Genomic DNA, 24,846 nt, shown 5'->3' with positions numbered 1-24,846 from the left:
GTGGTGTTAGAAATGTTACTTCAGTCAGGCAAGGCATATGCCTCTGACAAAATGCTCCAAATTCATCAAGTGATGCATGCCTCTTATTCTGGCACGCACCTCATTAGGACTGGTGGAAGAAATGCCAGTTATAGTGAATCGGGGTCAATATAGAAAAACGTAAGAATCTCTTTAAGCACAATATAAAAGTTTATGCTCTTTAGTTTCAGAAATCCCCTCCACCCATGCAAACCCCATATGTAAGATATACTATGTATGCAGTTGCAGGACATCTTTGCACAAGAGCACCATTCTTTGTATAGGAGTATGCAAATTACCGTAGTTATTTTCCAGGAGAAGAAAGCTCACTCTAGTGCCGCCTTATTGGGAGGAACTCCTATACAAATCAATGTCCAAAAGTTTAATAAGTATGACTGCGTGACTAAAGGCTTCCGTAAGCAATGGATTAAAGTAGGCTAAACCTACTGGTATTAGCAGGTGTACTTTGAAACTTAGTTTCTTGCACTCAGAGCATACAGGGGTGTAGACTCCTTTCTTTTAGCTGGACATTAGAATTATATACAGGTGCTTCTCACAAAATTAGACTATCAAAAAGTTAATTTCAGTTCTACAATACAAAAAGTGAAGCTCATTATATAGAGTCATTACAGACAGAGTGATCTATTTCAAGTGTTTACTTCTGGTAATGTTGATGATTATGGCTTACAGTCAATGAAACCCCATAAGTCATTATCTCAGTAAATTAGAATAGTTTATAACACCAGCTTGTAAAATGATTTTTAAATCCAAAATGTTGTCCTACTGAAATGTATGTTCAGTAAATGCACTCAATACTTGGTCGGGGCTCCTTTTGCATCAATTACTGCATCAATGCGGCATGGCATGGAGGCGATCAGCCTGTGGCACTGCTGAGGTGTTATGGAAGCCCAGGTTGCTTTGATAGCAGCCTTCAGCTCGTCTGCATTGTTGGGTCTGGAGTCTCTCATCTTCCTCTTGACAATACCCCATAGATTTTCTCTATGGGGTTAAGGTACTGTCACACTTAGCGATGTACCAGCGATCCCAACCAGCGATATGAAGCGGTCAGGATCGCTGGTACATCGCTAAGTGGTCGCTAGTGAGCTGCCACACAGGCAGATCTCACCAGCGACATCGCTGGGGACGGGGGTCGCTACTTACGTGTCACACTAGGCGATCCTGACGTCCTCCCACCCGACTCCACGCTCGTCTCTCCACAGGAAGCTCCGCAGGAAGCTGACGACGAGAAACAGTCCAGGACGTTCTCGCGCGATCAGCAATAACTAGCGGGGGAGCAGGTCGTTGGTAAGTATCAGACACAGCGATATCGCTAGCAATATCCCTATATCGTCACAAGTTATAGCGATATTGTTAGCGATATCGCTTAGTGTGACAATACCTTTAAGGTCAGGCGAGTTTGCTGGCCAATCAAGCACAGTGATACGGTTATTTTTAAACCAGGTATTGTTACTTTTGGCAGTGTGGACTGGTCCCACGTCCTGCTGGAGAATTAAATTTCCATCTCCAAAAAAGCTTGTCGGCAGAGGGAAGCATTTCCTGGTAGACAGCTGCGCTGACTTTGGTCTTGATCACACACACAGAGGATCTACACACCAGCAGATGACATGGCTCCCCAAACCATCACTAATTGTGGAAACTTCACACTAGACCTCAAGTAGCTTGGATTGTGTGCCTCTCCACCAGGGCTGTTGAGTCTAAGCCGTGGAGTAGGAGCCCATTTTGGTGGAGTCAGAGTCATGGAAATTGAGGAGTCGGAGGTTTGGCTTACCGACTCCACAGCCCTGCTCTCCACTCTTCCTCCAGACTCTGGGACCTTGATTTCCAAATGAAATGCAAAATTTACCTTTACCTGAAAACAAGCAACAGACCAGTTCTTTTTCTCCTTGGCCCAGGTAAGACACTTCTGGCGTTGTCTATTGGTCATGAGTGGCTTGACACAAGGAATGCAACACTTGTAGTCCATGTCCTGGATACGTCTGTGTGTGGTGGCTCTTGAAGAAATGACTCCAGCAGCAGTCCACTCCTTGTGAACCTCCCCAAAGTTTTTGAATGGCCTTTTCTTAATCCTTTCAAGACTGCTGTTATCCCGGTTGCTTGTGCACCTTTTTCTACCATAATTTTTCCTTCCACTTAGCTTCCATTAATATGCTTGGATACAGCACTCTGAACAGACAGCTTCTTTAGCAATGACCTTTCGTGGGTTTCCTTGTGGAGTGTGTCAATGACTGCCTTCTGGACATCTGTCAAGTCAGCAGTCTTCCCCATGATTGTGGAGCCTACTGAAACAGACTAAAGGACCTTTGTAAATGCTTAGTAAGCCTTCGCAGGTGTTTAATTATTCTAAATTTACTGAGATTATGACTATTGGGTTTTCATTGGCTGCAAGCCATAATTATCAACAATAACAGAAATAAACACTTGACATAGATCACTTGGTTTGTAATGACTCTATATACGAGTTTCACTTATCTTATTGAAGAACTGAAATAAATTAACTTTTTAATAATATTCTAATTTAGTGAGAAGTACCTGTAGCTTCTCACTGCTGGGTACCCACAGTCGGGCCCCGGTCCTGCTCCGCCCTTATTCACATTGAGGTCATTTTTGACACATGGTAAGGTTTATAATACTAGAGGTTAGGACCATTCCAACTGGGTAGACATTGACACTGGTGGGATGGCTTTTACGTTTTTTTTTTTCCCTTTTAATCAAATACAATATATACCACGTACCCTACAACTCTGGCACAAATTAAGAGACCATATAGGTATATTTTTGAATAAAATGTAAATTGCTCTTTTATTCTATAAACTACTGACAACATGTCTCCGAATTTCCAAGCACTAAATTTTGTATTTATTTTCAGAAAATGAGAAATGGTCAAAATAAAAAAATGCAGTGCTTGCAGACCTCAAATAAAACAAGTTCATAATCATTTAAAAACAACAATACTAATGTTTTATCTCAGGAAGCATTCAGAAATCAATATTTTGTGGAATAACCATGATTTTTAATCACAGCTTTCATGCGTCTTGGCATGCTTTCCACCAGTCTCTCACACTGCTTTTGGGTGACCTTATGCCATTCCTGGTACAAAAATGTAAGCAGTTCTTTGTTTGATAGCTTGTGACTATCCATCTTCCTCTTGATTACATTCCAGAGGTTTTCAATGGGGTTCAGGTCTGGAGAATGGGCTGCCCATGAGAGGATTTTGATGTGGTGGTCCTTCATCCACACATTGATTGACCTAGCTGTGTGGCATGGCGCACTGTCCTGTTGGAAAAAACAGTCCTCAGAGTTGGGGAACATTGCCTGCGCAGAAGGAACCAACTTTTTCCAGGATAACCTTGTATGCGGCTTAATTCATATGTCCTTCGCAAGATTAACCTGACCAATTCCAGCCTTGCTGAAGCATTCCCAAGATCATCACCAATCCTCCACCAAATTTCACAGTGGATGCAAGACACTGTGGTATGTACGCCTCTCCAGGTCTCCAGCTAACCATTAGATGACCAGGTGTTGGGCAAAGCTGAAAATAACACTCAGAGAAGATTACCTTACTCCTCTATGGTCCAATCCTTATGGTCTTTGGCAAACATAAGCCTGGCTCTCCTTTGCTTCTCATTGATGAAAGGCTTTTTTTCTACCTTTACATTACTTGATCCCTGCCTCTAGGAGCCTGTTAAGAACTGTTCTTGCCATGCACTTCACCCCAGCTGCCATTTTCTATTCCTTTTTGTAGGCCACTTGATGTCATCCTGAGGTTGCTGAGTGACATTCGAATAAGATGACAGTCGTCCCGGGCAGTGGAGAGTCGTTTTCGCCCTCTGCCGGTCTGTAGCTTTGTTGTCCCCAATGTCTGCTGCTTGACCTTGTTGTAATGAACTGCTATCTTAGAAATTTTATGGATGGAGGCAACATGACGCTCACTGTATCCCTCTGCTAGTAAAGCCAGAATTGAACCCTTCTTTTCCTTACTCAAGACTTTTCAACTCCTTTGGCATGGCTAAAAGTTATTTTGTCATTCCTAATACTTTTGGGATATTACTAGCAATTGTTTTGCCATCCAGCTTGTCCTATTGCAAGATGATTGTGAACACCATAGCAGGGTTTTTATACTTTCCTTCGTTAAGTAAGATTTGGTTCAGGTGATCACCTAACCAAAAGCACACTAATAGAATGAGGTGTACTCTGGTTGGACTTCAACTGTCACTGGAAAGGCATGGCTCTCAGACATGTAGAGAAGCCGATATTTATAAAATTGGGCAGTGGTCGCTTAAATAATATATAGCTCTGGTAAAAATTATGTGCACTATTGCTTTTTACTTACTCATAGCAGAGTATATGTTCATTTTGTTTCTATCCTAGATTTTGTCTGTTAAATGGCCAGTGTGAACATGCTTCAACATGTTGCATGTGTGGCACCCCAGGAGTCCGGTTGCCACAGTGGCATTGCCTCCCTCACAGGGAGAAATGTAATGTCTGGAAGCAAAGAGGGGTCCCCTTACCAGGTGTCAGAAGGAGAGAAGTCGAGCAGAACCTGAGGAGTGGAGCTGTGATTAAACTCGCCCCAGAGCTGAGCGCTAGGAAGCGGATACCGGAGTCCATGCTTCCGTGGTTACTGAAGTCCCGGCAGCTAAATACGGAGGGCAGGGGACTGTAGGTCTCATGGCCCGATCTAATACCCGGCGGCACAGCAGCATACCAGAGAGAGCCTGGAGCCGACACAAAGGAGCGGCACCTGTGATAGGCTCGAGCTGCCTGCCATGCGGGCAACGGTTTGTTTTTAAAACAGAGAGAGACAGTTAGCAGCAGGAGGGTGAGCTGTTAGGCAGCAAGGAAAAAGGGAGGATAGCGCAGAAGGAAGGCCTCCGTACCTACCTGGCCAGGTGTATCCAAAATTGCTTCCAGGCTGCCCGGCTCTCCATTACGATCTGTTACCAGTGCCCCGGTCTGTACTATCAACCATCAAGTAAAGGAAAAGAAAACTACAGCCCTTGTGTCCTCTAGTGAGCTCTTGCGCCCTGAGTCCTGAACCACAAGGTACACGAAGCCTGACAAACAGAACTGGTAGCCCTGGAGCCCAGCTCCACTTGTGGGGAGCAGAACCATCCCAGCTGCATCACCATCAGCACCAGCTGTCTCCTTTAGCAGCGCCGGCCATCCGATGCCGAACACCACAGGTGGCGTCACGTTAAATCCCTTATACATATTCCCAATTTTACGGCACAGCGAGGTCCACAGAGTCAGGTCACGCCCCCGTGACTTCCCCAAAGAACTGTCAGACCCGGTTCCGAGTACCCCACGGCCCTGGTGGGTGTGTCACATGTATACCAACTTATACTCCAGTTATTTTCTTCTTCTGGTTTTGCTACAAATATTGATGTAAAATACTGACCAAATAGTGTGAAGGTGGCCTTGAATTGATCTCCTTTATAGCGTAACTGTCGTTTTAATTTTTATTTCATAAATCAATAGTATACTTGAAACTTTGTAATATATCAGGGAAATCTGCTTTTTCCTCTGAAGTGAGTCAGTAATTTTCACAAGTCTCAATTCTTGGGTAAAAACCAGTACCGTATATACTCGTGTATAAGTCGAGATTTTCAGCCCATTTTTTTGTGCTGAAAGTCTCCCTCTCGGCTTATACGCGAGTCATATACTGGGGGTCGGCAGGGGAGAGTAGGTGTCAGAGACCATACTCACCCCCTCCTGGCACGGTCTCTGCAGCCCCTGCTACTCCGTAGGTCTCCTGCGCCTGTGTTCAGGGTTACGTGGTACCGCTAATTAAATATGCGCATATTACTCCAACGATTGGTACCACGTGACTACTGAAAGCAGGAAGACAACTAAGGGAGAAGCAGGGGCTGCAAAGACCGTGCGCCAGGAGGGGGTGAGTATGACAGGGGCAGAGCAATATTCACCTGTTCCCGTTCCATCGCCGTCCACCGCTGTGTCTCCCGGGTCCTTTGGCTGTGACGTTCAGCAGAGGGCCTGAGCAAGCGGCGACACCGGCACCTGGCCCCAGCGACGAGAGGCGAGTATGTCTTTTTTTTAAATTGCAGCAGCGGCAACAGCATATGGGGGTATTTATGGAGCATCTTCTTGGGCCAGCATTAACCCTTGTGCAACAGCATATGGGGGTATTTATGGAGCATCTTCTTGGGCTACCATTAACCCTTGTGCAGCAGCATATGGGGGGTATTTATAGAGCATCATCTTGGGCCAGCATATGGGATTTTTTTTTTTTATATCTATGGAGCATCTTCTTGGACCACCATTAACCCTTGTGCAGCACCACCCTCAACTTAAACACGAGTCAATAAGTTTTCCCAGTTTTTTGTGGCAAAATTAGGGGGAGGGTCGGCATAGACACGAGTATATATGGTATTCAGTGAAGACAGATGGTTACAATACTGAGATAGGAGATGAGAGCCGCTACTGATGGGATTCTATGTAGAAGTGAGAAGCGAGGGGTAGGGAGGACCTGTGACTCCAGCTCCTCCCACGTCCCGTTGTATAGCATCCCATTATCCCCCTGACGAAGGACATGGTCGGTACGTGCCGCACCTGTACAGCTCACCATCAGGTAACTATGCCTTCCTTCTATTTTGTAGGTACACTGACTCAGTCTATATATTTAACGTTACACCATATGTGATATGCTAATTTTGCAGCACCTCTATCTGGGTCTTCACCTTTGTGTCTAACCCTCCATGTACCTTGCAGACTTTGGATTGGCATACACCTGCTACTGTGCTACTATTCTCGATATACAGTACCTTTCTCTGTGTCACAGCATACTAACGTCTTCAAACCAATCATACACACCCTTTAGGCCCATTGATTCTGACTAATCTTTATTTTTGTATATATTTATACATTTTACTCTAGCTGTAGTCTGACAACTGGCAAGCCTTACCCACTTGGACACCATTATATATATATAATAATATATCATTGCTTCTCTTGGATTACCATCTCTAGTTTTGGTGTATTCTTACTTCTAAATATACTTACTTTTATTTTGTACATGTATTCCTCATGGTGTGCTGTATTCTATTGTATGTGCAGGCGCCACCATTTCACCAATTGTCTCAATAAAGCTGTTCTACTTCCAATCCTTCCCATCTCATACATTATTTTACTTCTCCTTGACCTATATTCGGCTTCTACGTTGGCTTTTCTGTACTGCTGAAGAAGTCTGACAAAGCTATCTGCAGATTGGGGTCTATGAATTTGGAGAACATCACCACGCCAAAAGGGTGGGGAGGTCCACTTCTACCATCATCTGGGCAGGAAGGTGTCTTTCCTTACCAATATATTTTTACTTTTCGAGGTCAGGGTGCTGTATTATCTTTGGAGCCAATGATTTAAAGGGAATCTGTCACCAGTTTTTTGAGTTACCAGGCAAAAATATAATTCAATTTAGTGTCCCCTATGCATTACACAAGTACTTTTGATACTCCTTGACTCCCCCACGTATGATCCATAAATACAGTTTTCATTCCTCCCACGCTGTATGTAAATATGCTTGGTCCAGTCTGATGGGTGTGGCTTCTAGTCCGTCTCCCCCCCGCATAGCATACTGCGCAGGCGCGAGAGGCCATTTGAATTTGCACACACCAAAACTACGCGAACGCAGAAATTCCTCAAAAGGAATGCGTAGAGCAAGCAAGGAGGGGGAGGGGAGACGGACAATAAGTCACGCCCATAGGACTGGACTGACCATATTTACATACAACGCGGGAGGAATGAAAACGGTATTTATGGAACATACATGGGGAGTCAAGGGGTATCAAAAGTACTTGTGTAATGCATAGGTGACACTAAATTGAATGAAATTTTAACCTGGTAGCCCAAAAAACTGGTGACAGATTCCCTTTAATAAATCAACAGTGCTCCTGCCTTTATCCTTGGGTTGCATGGCATAACCTTATGATCTTGACCATCTTTCCATTTCTCTTTGGATTGCTTTGTTGGCCATCACAGTGGTCCAGGGCACAGGTTTCTAATACACTTGTAACGGATTTTAAATCAGTCTTTTTTTTACCTCTTGGTAGTTTTTAATTGTAAAACAGATTATTTCCCATGATAGTTCAGATGTGCAGTCATAGATTTATTTGGAGTCTTTAGGTTCATTTTTTGGTTTAAGACCCAGGTCTGCCTAGTAATATAACAAGGCTCACTGGACATGGACTTCCAGTATAGCTACTAATAGGAGCCAGTACATGCAGCCTTCTGGAGAGCGGATTTGTATTGGTTATGTTTGGTCAATAACAGCTATGGCTCTATGGCAGACTCTCAGATGACTATGTACAAGCAATACAGTGCCCTGCAGATATTTTATAACCTAACCTACACGACCAACCGCATCACCAGCAATGGTTCCTAAACTATGGATATTTCCCATTGTCAACACTGCCAACGTGATGGTGACCGAGTAATACCATCAATGTGTACCCTTGTCTTAGATTCCAGGACAGATGATAGGTGATATAAAGGCGCTGATATCTTCATAAATAAAATCGGCAATATACACTGGAATACTTTCAGTGCAGGCTGCAGTGAAGTCGTAGCAACAAGCAGGAGAATTGCTCTAGCTTGCTTAATTGTGCGTAAAATGTCACCACTTCATTTAACAGGGCTACTTCTGAAGTTGTGTAATCATGCATTATGAGTCCATTAAGCTATAGAGCACAAGATTATATTTAAAGGCTACATGTGGAGGTTCCCAGAAGAGATCTTCAGAACCTACCACCAATTTAAAGAAGAAACCCTGACTAAGGAGTCAGGAGGTGACAACTTCTGTATACTAGAGGGAAAAAAATACAATAAACAACTGTATAAACACGCCAACATGCATCTATTGTGCTACCCGGAAAATCAGAGCCGAGGATAAATCTACTGCTATGCATTAAGGGGATTTTCTGTGCTGAATTGCTATTTGGCCTGTGTCCACCAGTATGCAGACCGCAATCCGCCCTCAGATAGAGGCATTGCAGAAATTTAGGTTTATCCCCCTCAAAAAAACCTTTAAGACTCTGGATATCATGATGTAAAATATCTTGTTTATTAAAGGGCATACATTCTACATAACTTCATATGTTTTATAACAAAAAAAAAAAAATGAAAACAAAATCCATGATTTTTCAAGCTTTCTTGTTCAAGTTTGAAACAAATAGGGAAAATAGATTTTACGGTCATCAACTTGACAGCCGTCACATGGCTTTAAAAGATATGGACATCTTTGAGATTCTTTTTTTTTTAAACTTGTATTTTTGGCTTACAAAAAATAAATAAAAAATATTGCAAATGGGTTTCGTAACAAATTTTGCACTGTTTGCCTCTATGTCGCACTGATGGCAGCAGAATGGGCTATATGAGAATCCATGGGTGATCTTGTTTCGAGCCTTTACCTTTGTTCTTCTGAGCTCTTCTCAGCCGATTTATAACCACAAATTTCAGCTCAACTTTCACATTGTTATAAAGCAGCAGAATAGCTCAGAAGAAAGATAAGAGTAATAAACGGTTTGAATTTTTTTGGGAAACATTAGGTTGTTCTAAGTCGGGTGGAAAAATAATAATAAAAAAGCAGTTCCAACATGTTTTTTTTATGCATGATAAGAATGACCAGAAAACCCTAAAAACGTGTAACTTTGAGCTTATATCTAAGTAATTTATGAATACATTGACAACGCTGTGTCACCATTTTCTTCTGATGGATTTCAAGAAGAACAGCAGCATTGCTTGTCCTCGCTGACTTATTCAGATGTCCATGTTTTTCACAACTGCAAAACAATAATCTGTTTTTCCCATTAGAGGTCTGGATCCATTTTTCATCTGCTTTTGGTCTCAGTTTTTACCATCCGAAATGTCAAAATATTGGGGTGCTGTCCATTCTGCCGCTGACCTATTCACTTGAATGGACAAGTTTGGTTTATAAAATGACAAAACACATGTGAATAAAGCCTAACAGTGCAAGAATAATTATAAACTACACAACCCTACTGCAATATTTCTGCAAATGACATTTCCAGGATAAAAAAAATGAATAATAATAAAAAAAATAAAGAAAAGCCAAAGAGGCAAAAAGAAAGATAGGGAGGGGCTCACTTGTGAAATAACTTCTCAAGCCAATGGAAAAAATGCACAGTCGGCACTAACCTTGTAAAGTTGTGATGATAAATTTGGCTCAACTCTAAATATAGTGCTGTTGGGACCACAAGCACCCGCCAGCGGGCGTTGGATGCACTTCTCTGGGTTCCGAAGCCATCCAGAGTGGATGGGAGTAATCAATAGTTTCCAGCCATTGGTGTGCAGCCTAGTGCCAGCATTGCCAAGGGATTGACAACTAGGCAAGTGAAAAAGTTTAGAACTGGTCCATTTGCCAGCACTTGGCAGTGCCGGCATTAGGGTGCAGACCTATGGCTTGATCATATTGAAAACAAAAAAGCCATTGGTTACGCTTTAATTCCATTGATGGGCCATATTGGTGGGGAACATTTATGAAGTATAAAAAGAATTGATGAAAAATAATGCATAAAAGTTATTTTGGCAGTAAAGCATCCAGAGAAGCCAATTATATAATTGCAGCATTAATATGTAATACTACGATGCCAATAATTTCATTAGGTTGGACAGCAGATTTGGTCTTTTGCACAATAAATAAAAAGCTGCTGTCTTGGAAGACATAAACGACAGATATACATACACTTTGTAGAGATAAACATTAGCCGAAAAAAAAAAAAAGTGAAAGAAGAAAAATAAGGTATTTATGCTCATCTGTACCTGGTGGGAGAAAGAAAAAGCAGAAGAGCATAGTGACATCTCTCCTGCTATAAATCCATCTTCTCATGGAAGGATAGATATGCAGAAATAGCTTTATTGTATCACTGCACAGTCGGTGCCAGGTCTATGAGAAACATGAGGAGTGAGAAGTGGAAGGGATGCTGAGCCGGTATAAAAGAGCCCTATGCGGAGAGAATGTGTGTAATTATATGTTGCTACGGGCTAGTCAGGCTAAGTCAGGACTGTGATTAGGAGAAGGAAGAGAAAGCGCAGGCAATCTTGTGCAATAGATGCTGAAGTCTGTACGGTGTAGGCTATCTGCTTGGGCTTCCCTCAGTCTGAGCATTTTGTATTCGTACCTATCACTGAGTGTGTGGAGGATGATTAGACTCCGTGTGACCAACACACTTTCCTACTGTTAACAGTACATACGATCCTCAGGAAGAGACAGGAGCGACGCTTATTTCTGCCTGTGCAGACAGAGGATCAAATGACTCAGAATACACCTGACATGTACAGCAAGTTACCAATCTCCTTAAAGAACTGTTCCACTTACATCACCCATGTGATACATGTATAATTGCTGGGGATCCTAAAGTCATCTGTTTGAAGGGAGAGTACAGCTCCATACACTTCAAATGACATCTATGGGATTGATGGAACACCTATTAACGGCCAATTCCCCAAATGGTAAGCTATAGCCTACCTGGCTGATGGGACCCCCAAAGAAACCAAGAATGGGGAACTGCAGAACCCATTCTTGTATGGAACATGAGTGCAACCTCCACTTTTTATTTATGGGGCAGCCGGAAATAGCTGAATCAAGATTTCTCAAGCAGTCCAACAGACAAAAACAATGGAGTAGAATGTGCACAACCCTCTCTGGTCCAACTTCTTTGGTAAGTGGAACTCCTTTTTTCACCAGAACACTAAGGAAGCCCCAATTTTTCAGGTATGGGATCCCTTCAAGGCTTTTCCTTGTGGAATTCTTGCAATGGCTGAAGGGCACCTAAGAAGACTACATACACTCAAGGAGGAGCGCACAGCCACAGTGGCATGAAGGCTCCAGTATTTCCATGACCCTTCAGCGGAAACTAGATCTGTCACTCAGGCCTATTCCCTACTGCCCCGAGATCAGGTACTGACTAGGTGTTTCCTATATGGTGAACAGATCATCAGAGTGATGCTTATAGCTGAGGGTGTTAAAACATTTCAAGGCCTAAAGGAGGAATTTAATCTCCCTAATAATCTCCTATTTTGTTTTCCACTGCTCAAACATGCCCTTCTAACCCAGGTCCACAATGCCACACCTAAGGTACTTTAGAAGACCTCCCCATAGATAAGATGACATGAAGTCACACTGCATATTTCCATTATTCATGAGGTCTTACTAGACAGGGTTTCAAAACCAGCACATGCTCAGAAAAAAAAATAAGGTATGTGGAAGATGTTGGAGCCATATTGGATGAGCAGTGGCATTTTTTTCTGTATACAACTCATATTACTCCCTCGCACTTACTACGAAAGGGCCACACAATTCTATATCTTCCACCGATCTTATACCACTGCTAGGCTTCACAAGTTCCAACCGAAAACTCAGACTTGTGCCCCAAGTGCCACAGGTCTCTAGGAACTTTTTCCCATCTCCTATGGGACTGCCCAGAGATCAGGGGCTACTGGGCCAAAGTAATGACATTTCTGCATGACGAGATGGGAATGGAATCACAGATGACCCAAAGTCTTGTCTTCTGTGTATAGTCCCATAACTCTGTCTGATCACAGCAGATAAAAAACTTCTGAGCAAGAGACTATCTATTGCTAGGAAATGAGAGTCCAGATATCTGAAGTCCCAAACAAGTCCTAATATTTTTTTTTACTGTAAATCAGCAATAAATCTCTCACTTGCTTTTACAAAAAAAGGTAGCTGCACACAAGGAAGTTTCCCTGACAAGTTTGGTAAGATATGTCATAGGTTTGCCTGGCCAATACCCTGGGCACTCATTCTTACTGTCTGGAATACAGGTTGGACTCAAATATACCATCTAATTCACATTTTTTTCCTTTAATATAAAATATTCAGATGTGAGAGTCCTCAGTGGTTGATACCTTTTAATGGCTAACTGAAAAGATGGTAACAAATTGCAAGCTTTCGAGACCTCTATGGTTGTCAGTGCCAGCTTGCTGTGAGTGCCACGAAGTGGTCGGCGCTCGTAGCAAGTGAGTAAATCTGTTATATAGAGGTGATCTAATCATCACCTCTATGTAGCAGAGCCGATCAGTTTGTGGCAGCTTCTAGTCTCCCATGGAGACTATTGAAGCATGCCAAAAGTAGAACGAAAATGTTTTTAAAAATGTAACAAAAATAAAAAATATATAAAAACTTCAAATCACCCCCCTTTTCGCCCCATTCAAAATAAAACAATAAAAATAAAATCAAAACATACATATATTTGGAAATGCCGCATTCAGAATTGGCCGATCAAAAAAAAAAAGATTAACCGGACTGCTGAATGGCGTAGTGAGAAATCAAGTAAAAACGCTAAAATTACGTTTCTTTGGTCGCCGTGACATTGCATTAAAATGCAATGATGGGCGATCAAAAGATCGCATCTGCACCGAAATGGTATCATTAAAAACGTCAGCTCGACACAAAAAATAAGCACCAACCCAAACCAAGATCACGAAAAATGGAGACGTTACTGGTCTGCGGAAAATGGAGCATTTTTTTTAACTTTGGAATTTGTTTTCACCACTTAGATAAAAAAGAACCTAGACATGTTCGGTGTCTGTGAACTTGTAATGACCTGGAGAATCATAATGGCAGGGCAGTTTTACCATTTAGTGAACCTAGTAAAAAAAAGCCAAACAAAAAACAATTGTGGGATTGCACTTTTCTTGCAATTTCACCGCACTTGGAATATTTTCCCGGCATGGTAAAACCAATGGTGTTGTTTAAAAGTACAACCCGTCCCGCAAAAACCAAGCCCTCACATGGCCATATTGATGGAAAAATAAAAAAGTTACGGCTCTGGGAAAAAGGGGAGCGAAAAACGAAAACGCAAAACAAAACAAAAAGCTCCGGGGGTTATAGGGTTAATGAGCGCTAATACGTCTTTTTACTGACCTGAGGTATGAGACTAGCATCCCCATACAGGTAACAATCCAGCAGCTGTCGACTGTACACTATAGCTGACAAGCTGCATCAGGCATGATCAGTGTTGGCACCGTCCATATCTGTTTAACCCCTTAGATGCTGCTGTCAATAGTGACTACATCATATAAATGGATAAAAGATTGTGGGCGCTTTCCACTTTCATCTCAACACCCTGAGATCAGGATTGTGTGGTCCTGATGTTTGCCACGGCAATTCATGGCCAAATAGCGGCCTTAGAGTCTGCTGGCTACAGTGGCCTGTTCAGAAGTTAGTGACATTTAGGTGGTAAAAATACAGTTTTTCATTCCCGTCAGGTCACTTTGCATTAATTTCTGAAAATCACCTGAAACGTTAATAAACTGACAGAAGTTTTCAATATGTCTAGGGGTGCTGTTTTTAAAACGGTATCAATTTTTTTTTTTTTCTTTAATATATATAGGACCCCCAAAGTCACTTCAAAACTGGATAGGTGCCTAAAAAATTTTTTTGTAAAATTCAGTGAAAAATGAAAAATTACTGCTACATTTAAAACCTCCTAAAATGCCAACAAAATATCATTTTACAAATGTCGCTGATGTAAAGCAGACATGTGGGAAATGTTATTTATTAAGGTTTTTCTATGGTATGACTATCTGGATTAGGCCGGGGTCACCCTTGCGAGAAACTCGCACGAGTCTCACCTCAATACCCGGCACTACCGCCGGCACTCGGGACCGAAGCGTTCAGCTGCATAGAACTACATGTAGCTGCACACGCCGCTCCCTAGTGCCGCCGGCAGTGTCGGGTATTGATGAGAGACGCGTGCAAGTTTCTTGCAATGTGACCCCGGCCTTAAAAGGGATAATTATTCATTCAAAGTTTGAAAATTACTAATTTTTGTAAACATTTTTCTCAAATTTCTGATATTTTTTGTAAATAAACAAAATATATCAACCTAAATTTACCATTATCATAAATTACAATGTGCCACGATTAAAAAACAACCTCAAATTCACTGGGATTTGTTGGAGCGTTCAAGAGTTATGAACACAAAGTGACACTGATAAGATTTTAAAAAAAATTTTTCCCGCTCACTAAGGGGTTAAATTAAATGTCCCTGTGCTGAGATAATCTGATAAATGTGCCCGTGCTGTGTACTGTGTAATGGCTGTGTCTGACTGTACAGGAACATGGTCTGATCATACCACAGCTCCTGGGAAGGGGAGGAAGGAAAAGAGTATACAGACAGGACAGCATGGGATCACCAATGCTGCTTTCTTTCAAGCAAAACATTGTTTAAAAACAGGCAGGAAAAGGTTTTAAATAGTAAAAACTATCAGATGCGATCCCATGCTGTCCTGTCTGTATACTCTTTTCCTTCCTCCCCTGCCCAGGAGCTGTGGTATGATCAGACACAGCCATTACACAGTACACAGCAGGGACACATTTATAAGATTATCTCAGCACAGGAACATTTTATTTAAACACATCCAATTGTGGAAATTATTATTCTTCCAAGATCTATTGATTAAAATGAACTTTTTTTGTGGGAAAACCACTTTAATACTTACAATGCAGACATAATAAAAACCCAATACAGTATACAGTAGCGACCTCTATCTTAAAGGGAATTTGTCACCAGGTTTTTGATACCCAGTCTGAGAGCAGCATAATGTGGGAAAAGAGACCATGATTCCAGTGATGTGTCACTTACTAGGTTGCTTGCTGTCATTTTGATACAATCACTTTTTTTTTTTTTATCTGCTGTAGATCCTGCAGGTCTCTAAATGTTGAGCTCTGTATAACCCAGCCCACTTCACTGATTGGCAGCTGTGTACACTGTGTATAGGCAGAAAGCTGTCTATCAGTGGTGTGGGCATGGTTATACACAGCTCATGAATATGGAGGACTATATGGCAGCAGATTTGCTAGTCCTCTAGTGCCCCCCCCTCCTGCTGATAAAACAGCAATTTTATCAAAACAACACTAAGCAGCCCAGTAAGTGACATCACTGGAATCATGGTCTCTGTCTCTACATTATACTGCTCTCCGATTATGTAACAAAAACTTACACTTTCACATGAAAATGATTATAGCGAAGCACTCTGAAGTACAATCATTTTCTAACACGCTCTATTAGTGATTTTAGCCAAGAACGCGCAGTATGGACAGCCTGAAGTCTATGCTACTGGCGCTACACTAAACTTGGCAGCATACTTCTGCCACTAAGGCTACCGTCTTCAGTGCGGGAGCGAGTTCCATATGTGCATAGGATTTTACAGCACTCACTCCCCCACTGAAGACGGTGGCTAAGAGCGGCAAGGACGCTGCCTTGGTGAGTGTAGTCCACAGCACAGACTTTGGGCGGTTTGTATTCTGGGTTATCAGGAAAAACAAAAACAGAAACCGCCAATAGAGTGATTTGTATAAATGATTATTCCGCACAGTCCTGCACTCGTCATTTTCATGTGAAAGTGCAGGTCCGCTTTAAGGCTATCTGGTATATAAACAATTTCTTACCCCTTGCTTTGGGTCTGTATGAAGACTACCACCCGCGTGTCCATGCCAGCACGTTCTTACGTGAGTGGAAGGCAAAACAGAGAGCACCTGTATCAAAGATATAATATTAAGAATGCTGTTAATTCTTATGCAGCATTAGACTGTAACACTTCACTACATATTAAAAGCTCAATATCATTTCAAGAGATAGAAAGATCAGTCTCCAATGGCTTTATGGCTGATGTACTGTACACAGCGATACAGTCCACCAGGCTCCTATAAGTCTATACAACACTGCTGATACATCTAGATTATAACTCCATCTCGTGCTGCACTTTAAGACAGTTATTACCGTATATATTATTTCTAGTGTATATCTGTTATGCCAGAACTTGAGCCTTTATTACGCCACCATTTGGAGAATACAAGCTGCCACGGCACCTGCTTTTGGCTGCCAAAAGACTACAGATCAGCAGCCAGGAATATCTCTTACTTGTAAATGAGACATCACAATAAATGCATTATAGAACATTCAATTTCGCTTCTAGGACTGAAAGCAGGAGAAATAAAATCAATTTCCTTCCGTTAACTTTGCTTTCAGTGCGGTGGCCGCACCGCTTTAGAATGCATTCTACCTGCAGATCAACCCCATATGTGCAGGTTAATAGCATTGGGGGACATGTTCCCTTTAAGGGTATGTTGACACTGGGCGTTTTAGCCGAGTTTTTTTTTTTCCTGTAGCAAAATCTGTTTTCCTGGCAGGGAAGAAGCAAAAATGCATGCTTTGGTGCATGTTTGTTTGCTTTTTTGTGGATAACTTGTGTCTTTGTGCATGCTAATAAAGTTGAGTGCCCCAAGAGAAAAAAAAAATTAAACTATTTCCTGTACTACCATACCTCTAGATCCTTTGAAAAGAAGGCAATTCATGTGCCGCGTACAGTAAAATCACACTGACAGGTTAGAATAGAATAGACAGAATACACAGAGTACATAGATAAATAGAGGTCAGTGACACACACACACACATATGTATATATATATATTACATAGATAGAAGCCGGCAATTCATCTGCCGCGTACGGTAAAATCACAGCCGACAGGACAGAAGAGATTGATTACAGTACAGTGTGTGTGCAGCTTACTGTACATGTGCATTTAATTATTAAAGGGAAGGTGCCGTGTTTTTTCATAACTTAATGTAAAAAAGAAAATAGTATAAAAAGATATTGTCCCCTAAGCTTGACTCAGTGGTGTGTATGGATTTTTTCTTTTCTGTATTAATGCAGCCACTGGGGGCTGCCATCTTACCTCTCTGGCTGCTGAACGACACTTTCCATGCTCATTTACAGCAGTCTCTGGGCATAAGAGATAATAGTCGGCTCCCGACCCCTATCTGTATCATTGCAGCAGCATCAGCTGTGAACTGGGCACGCCTCTGTGGGCAGCTAAATTCACAGCTGTAGGTGTGGCCAGGTGCCATCTTATTAGAGCCCAATGCTTTCCTTTTAGCTCCATTTACACGCTATGGCAAGCCCTGTTATGCCGGATGCAGGGCTTGGCTGTTCACTCTGCACATACCAGCTGCAGGAGAGGATACAGGACCAGCTCCTGGAGACCAGCTGCTCTTTCCAAAACACCCGACCAGCTGCTACCCCTGCTCTTGCAAAACACTTGGCCATCTGCTGGACATCTAATCCTATCCTGTGTGATACTGACTGCTAAGCCATGTATCTAATCCTATCCTGTGTGATACAGACTACTGAGCCATGTATCTAATCCTATCCTGTGTGATACTGACTGCTGAGCCGTGTATCTAATCCTATCCTGTGTGATACTGACTGCTGAGCCGTGTATCTATTCCTATCCTGTGTGATACTGACTGCTGAGCCGTGTATCTAATCCTATCCTGTGTGATACTGACTGCTGAGCCGTGTATCTAATCCTATCCTGTGTGATACTGACTGCTGAGCCGTGTATCTAATCCTATCCTGTGTGATACTGACTGCTGAGCCGTGTATCTAATCCTATCCTGTGTGATACTGACTGCTGAGCCGTGTATCTAATCCTATCCTGTGTGATACTGACTGCTGAGCCGTGTATCTAATCCTCTTCCATGTGATACTGCTCTCCTGAAATACTCTGTGCTGCTGTCACCCTGCTGGTTTTATGTGTGATCTACATGGTGGTATTGTGTATGATCTATATGGCGGTATTATGTGTGAAGTATATGGCGGGTATTATATGAGAACCCTATGGCAGTATTATCTGCTAAAAGGGGACTCATTCTAGGGTGGTTCTGGCCGAGCACCTGCACACGGGTCAGGGGTAATAGCTAGGTGCAGTCAGGGGAGGGCTGGTGAGGGGTCTCATTTTTATCGTTACTGTATGGCTACATTTCCCCCCCATCCTGCTTCCCAGCGTCACCCCGGACTGCGCCTGTTGCCTCGCTTTCACACATCGCCAGGACAGGATCTGAGGAGGGGAATGGGGTCTTTGCATGCAAAGTCTGGATCAGAACAGTCCATCAATCAGCAGAAATGATTCCTGGATTTCTGTGGTGCTGTCACCCAGCTCCTCCCCCATATATCTCCCTCTGTGCCCCCCATAGATCCGTACACTGCTCTCCTGAAATACTCTGTGCTGCCGTCACCCTGCTCCTCCACCATATATCTCCCTCTGTGCCCCCCATAGACGAGCACACTGCTCTCCTGAAATACTCTGTGCTGCTGTCACCCTGCTCCTCCCCCATATATCTCCCTCTGTGCCCCCCATAGACCAGCACACTGCTCTCCTGAAATACTCTGTGCTGCTGTCACCCTGCTCCCAGAATCCTTGCTGCCTGCCATCCTCGGTGACCGAAGACCCCATTCCTCTCCTCAGATCCTGTCCTGGCGATGTGTGAAAGCTAGGCGACAGGGGCCTGATATATGGTGGAAGGAGCAGGGTGACAGCAGCACAGAGTATTTCAGGAGAGCAGTGTGCTGGTCTATGGGGGGCACCCTGTTCGGTGCCAGGGATTGTACATAGAGTGCTGTGTTTTATACACATGGATGGACCGTCTTCTTCTCTGCTCCACAGAAATCCAGGAAACATGTCTGCTGATTGATGGCCTGTTCTGATCCAGACTTTGCATGCAAAGACAGTCAGTAACTTTGCAGGCCCCATCAAAATGGCTGCTCACTGTGTTCCTAAATGTCATCCTCTCTTTTCCCTTAGCAAACACCCAGAAGGGGAGGAGAGGAGTGACATCACACCCATGTGAGCAGATTCCGCCCATAATTACTGCAGGGCAGTAATGTGAGCTAGTTGTACACTAGGTTTTTGTGCCAAATTTCAGTAGCTGCTCCCCCTAGTGTTAACAAGTGGAAATGCCAAACTTTTTAAAATTAATTTTCATATTTTACAAAATTAAAACAAATGATAATTTTTTAAGAAAATGTAAACATTAATTCTTAAAATTTTTTCAATTGCTGAAAAACTATTTTTTGGATGGCACCTTCCCTTTAAAAGATTTATTTATTTTTTTTTTAAAGAAAAATAAAGGGTGTAGTTTTCGTAACCAGCAGAGGGAAGGCCGAAGGCTGGGGGCAGATGTTTATAGCCTGAGAAGGGGGTAATACCGATGGAACTTCCCAGGTTATTAATATCAGCTCACAGCTGTATACTTTACTGGCTATTAAAGAGGGGGACCCTAAAAAAATAAAAAAAAAAATAAAAAAATAATTTATGTAGGTTCATCATATAATTAATAACCAGCAATGGCTTTGCAGACAGATGCGGGCTGATATTAATAGCCTAGGAAGGGGCCACAGATACTGCCCCCCCAGGCTAAAAACATCAGCTCTCAACCGCCCCAGAAAAGGCGCATCTATAATATGTGCCAATTCTGGCACTTAGACTCGTTCTTCCCACTTGCCCTGTAGCGGTGGCAAGTGGGGTGAGAGATTGGGGGGATGAAATGATGTCACCTTTGTATTGTGAGGTCACATCAAGAGCCGAGGTTAGTAATGGAGAGGCGTCAATAAGACGCCCCATTACTAACCCCATAGTCATATTGTATAAAAACACAGACACCAAGAATAAAGTTCTTTAATTGAAAGAAAGACACAGACTAATAAATCTTAATTATACCATACTTACGACGTCGCCCATTCCACCGATGCCCTTGTCATCTGCAAGAGAATTAAAATAAAAAACAACCATATCCCTCACCTGTCCGTCGTTCTGCCCCACGCCGTAATCCATGTCTAGTGGATAAACAGTTTTCAACCTGGACGGTGCCAAGATGCGACCGTCCAGACTAAGAACCACAGATGAATGAGCTGCTGCGAGCCCAGCCTCAGTGACCGGAGGTAACCCCGTTGATGTCACCACTAGTCACTGAGGCTGCGCTCGCAGCAGCTCATTCCTCAGTGGTTCTCAGCCTGGACGGTCGCATCTTGGCACCGTCCAAAAAAGCAGCTGAACATTAGCATAAAAAAACTAAGCAAAAATGCCCAGTGTGAACATACCCTAAAAGGGAATATGTCACCAGATTTTTGTTGTCCCATCTCAGAGCAGCATAAAGTAGGGAAACCCTGGTTCCAGAGGTGTGTCACTTACAGGGTTTCTTGCTGTAGTTGTGATAAAACCCTTCTTTATCTGCTACTCTGCTAGCGCGTTTAGTGATTAGCTCCTGCCGTGTAGTCCTCCATATCCATGAGCTCTGGCTAGACCCATCACTGATTTGCAGCTTTCTGCCTATGCACAGTGTACATAGAAAGCGGTCTATCAATAGTGCGGATATGGATAGACTGATTTCATCAAAGAGAAAACTAGCAGAGGTATAGCAGATAAAATAGTGAAATAAACCCACTGCAAGGAATCCATTAATTGACCCAGCGCTGGAATCAGGGTCTCTGTCCTCATTTGATGCTGCTCTTAAATTGAGAAGCAAAAACTTAATGTAGTTCCTTCAAAGGAATGTCCCCATCAGCAATAGCTATCCCACCCTTTCTGAGGGGGAACATTCACGGAATAAACTGGCAAACAACATTACCTGTGAACCATGTGGCGTGATGTCAGTATGGCACAGGTTTTCTGACCAGGAGATGAAGAGAGTCTGCAGTAACGGCCATCAGCACACTATGGCAGGATTTCTGCTCTATTCATTCATTAAATGACTATGTACAGACATTTTTGAGCCAAAGGGAAAGAGAACCACAATGCAGATGTGCATACAGTGTAATCTGCCTGCACCTGTATACATGGATATGCAATGTATCTAGATTCATATTTTATGTCTGTATCAATCGGATCATAATATCAAGTAATTATACTTTTTTTTGCTAGTGACTGAAAAATTATTCATTTTTAAAAGGCATTATGCAAACAGATGCAGGATAATGAGAGAATACTCTTAGGGTGCTACCCATCTCGTGTCCCCACTGCCAACACAGAAAGAAACTATTAATACCTTTGCTGCGTCTAACAAGTGGCATGAATTGTCTTTCCCCCATATACACCATGAGGTCTGTCTTGGGAATGGGTGTAGGACCTGAGGAAAAAAGGAAGGGAAGGTTAAGGCAAAAGAGAATAATGACTCTTCAAAGAATAGGGCTTCTGCCTGGGCTTTTATGTGTTCTGATGCCCAGGAGGAAAACACTACCTAGGAAGCTGAAACTGTGCCAGGAGAACATAGGCAGCAGGTGTAAAGCAAATTAAAAACAAACATTAAAAATGCAGAATGACAAAGGGACCTTTCTAGCGCTGCAGCGACTACGTCCCTCGACAGCAGCAGCCTTTGCTTCTTTGTTTCTCGAAATCCCACTCCATTTCTCAGAGTCTCTCTCCCTTATGTTACTCTTCTCATACCTAACAAAAGATTGTGGGCAACAGCCAATTCAGTTCTGGCCAAAAGGGATCCTGCCAGCTTGGAGATTCTGTGCAACCTGTGGGTAGCGTGTGACAGAGCAGGAGAAGCTGATATTGGGCGGTGGGAGAAGATTCCTGCTCCTGCTGGGCCTTGTGATTGTCACTGGTTAGGAGTTGGACCACCCCATGGACTTTATGCCGAGGCGTAGAGTAGGGCATTAAACGCATGCAACGCATATTAGGCTCCATTCACATGAAAATGTGAATTTTCACATTGGAGAGAAACTGACTGTTTGTATCCATGCGGCATCCATAGAAGACGATCTAGTCTTTTCCTTATTCATTGACTCTTCACAGTGGAGCAGTTAAAGATGGATGGAGCGTTCAACTAAGTGCAGGCGCTGGGCAGGTTAATAATGCTATTAATCTGGAGATTAACTCCACATCTGCAGGTTAATAGTGTTTTTTTCTACTGACAGGTTCCCTTTAATAGTTTGATCCACCAAATGGATGAGAATTGGACTCATTCTGAGTCTCACAGAACCGTTTTTAAAAGGTACCATGTGTGCATGGATCAATTAACTCTATGGGTCTGTGTGGTGTCCATTTAAAAAAAAGGAAAACAAAATAATAGCACACAGACCCACACAATGGGCATGCCAGTGTCACCTTATACATAATATTTTACCAGACGCCTATATGATCAATTTTTCAAGCCCCACTAGCTCTTTAAAGGGAACTTATTGCCATGAAAATGCCGTCCAATCTGCAGGCACCATGTTATAGAGCAGGGGGAGCCACGGAGATTGATATATAGTTTTGTGGAAAAGAGTCAGAATAACCTGTGCTTTATTCACTCATACCTTTGTTCTTTCTAGGATTTTGGATCCAGATGGTGGTCCTATCAGTGACTGACAGCTACATCTGTATAGCTATGCACTTAGCGACAGCTGTCAGTGACTGATAGGATTTTGCACCCAGTGGGCGGTCCCATCAGTGACTGACAGCTAGATCTGTATAAAAGTGTGCACATAGCGATAGCTGTCAGTCACTGATAGGACTGCCAACTGGATCCAAAATCCTATCAGTGACTGACAGCTACATATGTATAGCTGTGCACTTAGCGACAGCTGTCAGTCACTGATGGGACCGCCCACTGGGTGCAAAATCCTATCAGTGACTGACAGCTAGATCTGTATAAAAGTGTGCACATAGCGATAGCTGTCAATCACTGATAGGATTTTGGATCCAGTTGGCGGTCCCATCAGTGACTGACAGCTAGATCTGTATAAAAGTGTGCACATAGCGATAGCTGTCAGTCACTGATAGGATTTTGCACCCAGTGGTCGGAGTTAGGTCCTCTCCAGAAATATAACTACTGAGCACACTGGGCTAGTGTCTGCTGTCCGAGCTCCTTAGAAACAAGCTGTACATTACGTAAGATAAAAGCTCCCACAGTGGGAGAATAACAGCAGATACAAAGAGCAAATCTGTTGCAAACTTTCTTATTTTTAGGCTGTCTAGTTAAAGTAATTTTAGAATGTAACATTACTGATTTTCCATGTTTTTCCTTGATATATCTGCTTAGCCTGAGGTTTTAGAGAAATTTATAAAGTGAGTCTTCTAAAAACCATCACATTTTAAAGATAATCTCACTTCAATACCTGCCTGGGAGTAAGGTTTCTCCTAACAAAGCTATCCGTGGCATCACGGTCTTCCTCAATACTTACTTCATCTGGAATCCCCCCCCCCCCCGTTTATGAATGGTTTAATTTAAAAGTACAACTCTTCCCACCAAAAACAAGCCCTCATAGTCTATGTAGACGAGAATAAAAAAAGTTCTTGTAAGAAGGGGAGGAAAAAAATTAAGGCGCAAAAACGGATATTTGCCTTGTCTCGAATTTTATAGTTAAGACCTGTGATAGTTTGGCGCTTTGATGGAATTTTTGCATTGGAGCCCACAAGCTTTAAATTACTACTCTCTATAGTACTCTCTGAACTGAAACAATAGGAAATATGTTATATTCTTATGAAACCAACCTCCCATCTTGAGTCCCGACCTTACTTTTAAAACAAACAGAACAAGTTTGGGAGCAGCTACAGTATCAGTGAGAGACAGGGGGATCATCCGAGAATGCAGCAGCGGGTGTGCGCCCTGATAACACTGGGCTCCTCTCTATACAGTTTCCTCCCCAGCTTACTGTACACACGGATGGGGACATGATAACATTGTAGGTGAAAGCAAGTTGGCCAATGTCGTGTTTCATTCTCCATGATGTGGCTTCCATCTCGATGGCATTCTGTATTTGCACCCTAAGGTGCTACTGCCCTAATAGGTGGGTTTAACTAGAAGGTGACACAGGGGTTCAAACTTTAAAGGGACAGCCTCATTTTATTAAATGAGTAAAAACATGCAACTTTTAAATTTACCTCTTAGGCACTGTTCACATGGATTCACTATTAAATACACTAGATACGTTAAAAAGAGAAAACTGTAGCCACCCTTTGGTTTCTGTTTTACACCCACTTTT

The 24,846-nt window shown here is 42.7% G+C and overlaps 1 protein-coding gene across 3 annotated transcripts in view; it reads right to left on the bottom strand.

The window, feature by feature from the left end:
• ABCB7 (ATP binding cassette subfamily B member 7) overlaps positions 1-24,846 on the bottom strand; it is a 136,401-nt gene that overhangs the window by 98,646 nt on the left and 12,909 nt on the right. Inside the window, exons 2-3 of one of the 3 annotated variants that reach the window (XM_073556204.1) lie at positions 21,918-21,998; positions 16,484-16,570 (exon numbers count right to left, since the gene is read on the bottom strand). The exons of 1 other annotated variant lie outside the window; for it this stretch is intronic. In XM_073556204.1, coding sequence (XP_073412305.1) covers positions 16,484-16,570; positions 21,918-21,998 — 168 coding nt within the window. The remainder of the gene's footprint in view (positions 1-16,483; positions 16,571-21,917; positions 21,999-24,846) is intronic. One more of the 3 variants, XM_073556205.1, reaches the window with a different exon arrangement.

The sequence above is a fragment of the Dendrobates tinctorius genome, unplaced genomic scaffold (assembly GCF_039654945.1).
Source record: "Dendrobates tinctorius isolate UK_male_01 unplaced genomic scaffold, ASM3965494v1 ptg000231l, whole genome shotgun sequence".
Classification (NCBI taxonomy): Eukaryota; Metazoa; Chordata; class Amphibia; order Anura; family Dendrobatidae; genus Dendrobates; species Dendrobates tinctorius.
The sequence above is the reverse complement of the archived record's forward strand: the minus strand, read 5'-3'. Positions and strand labels throughout refer to the sequence as shown.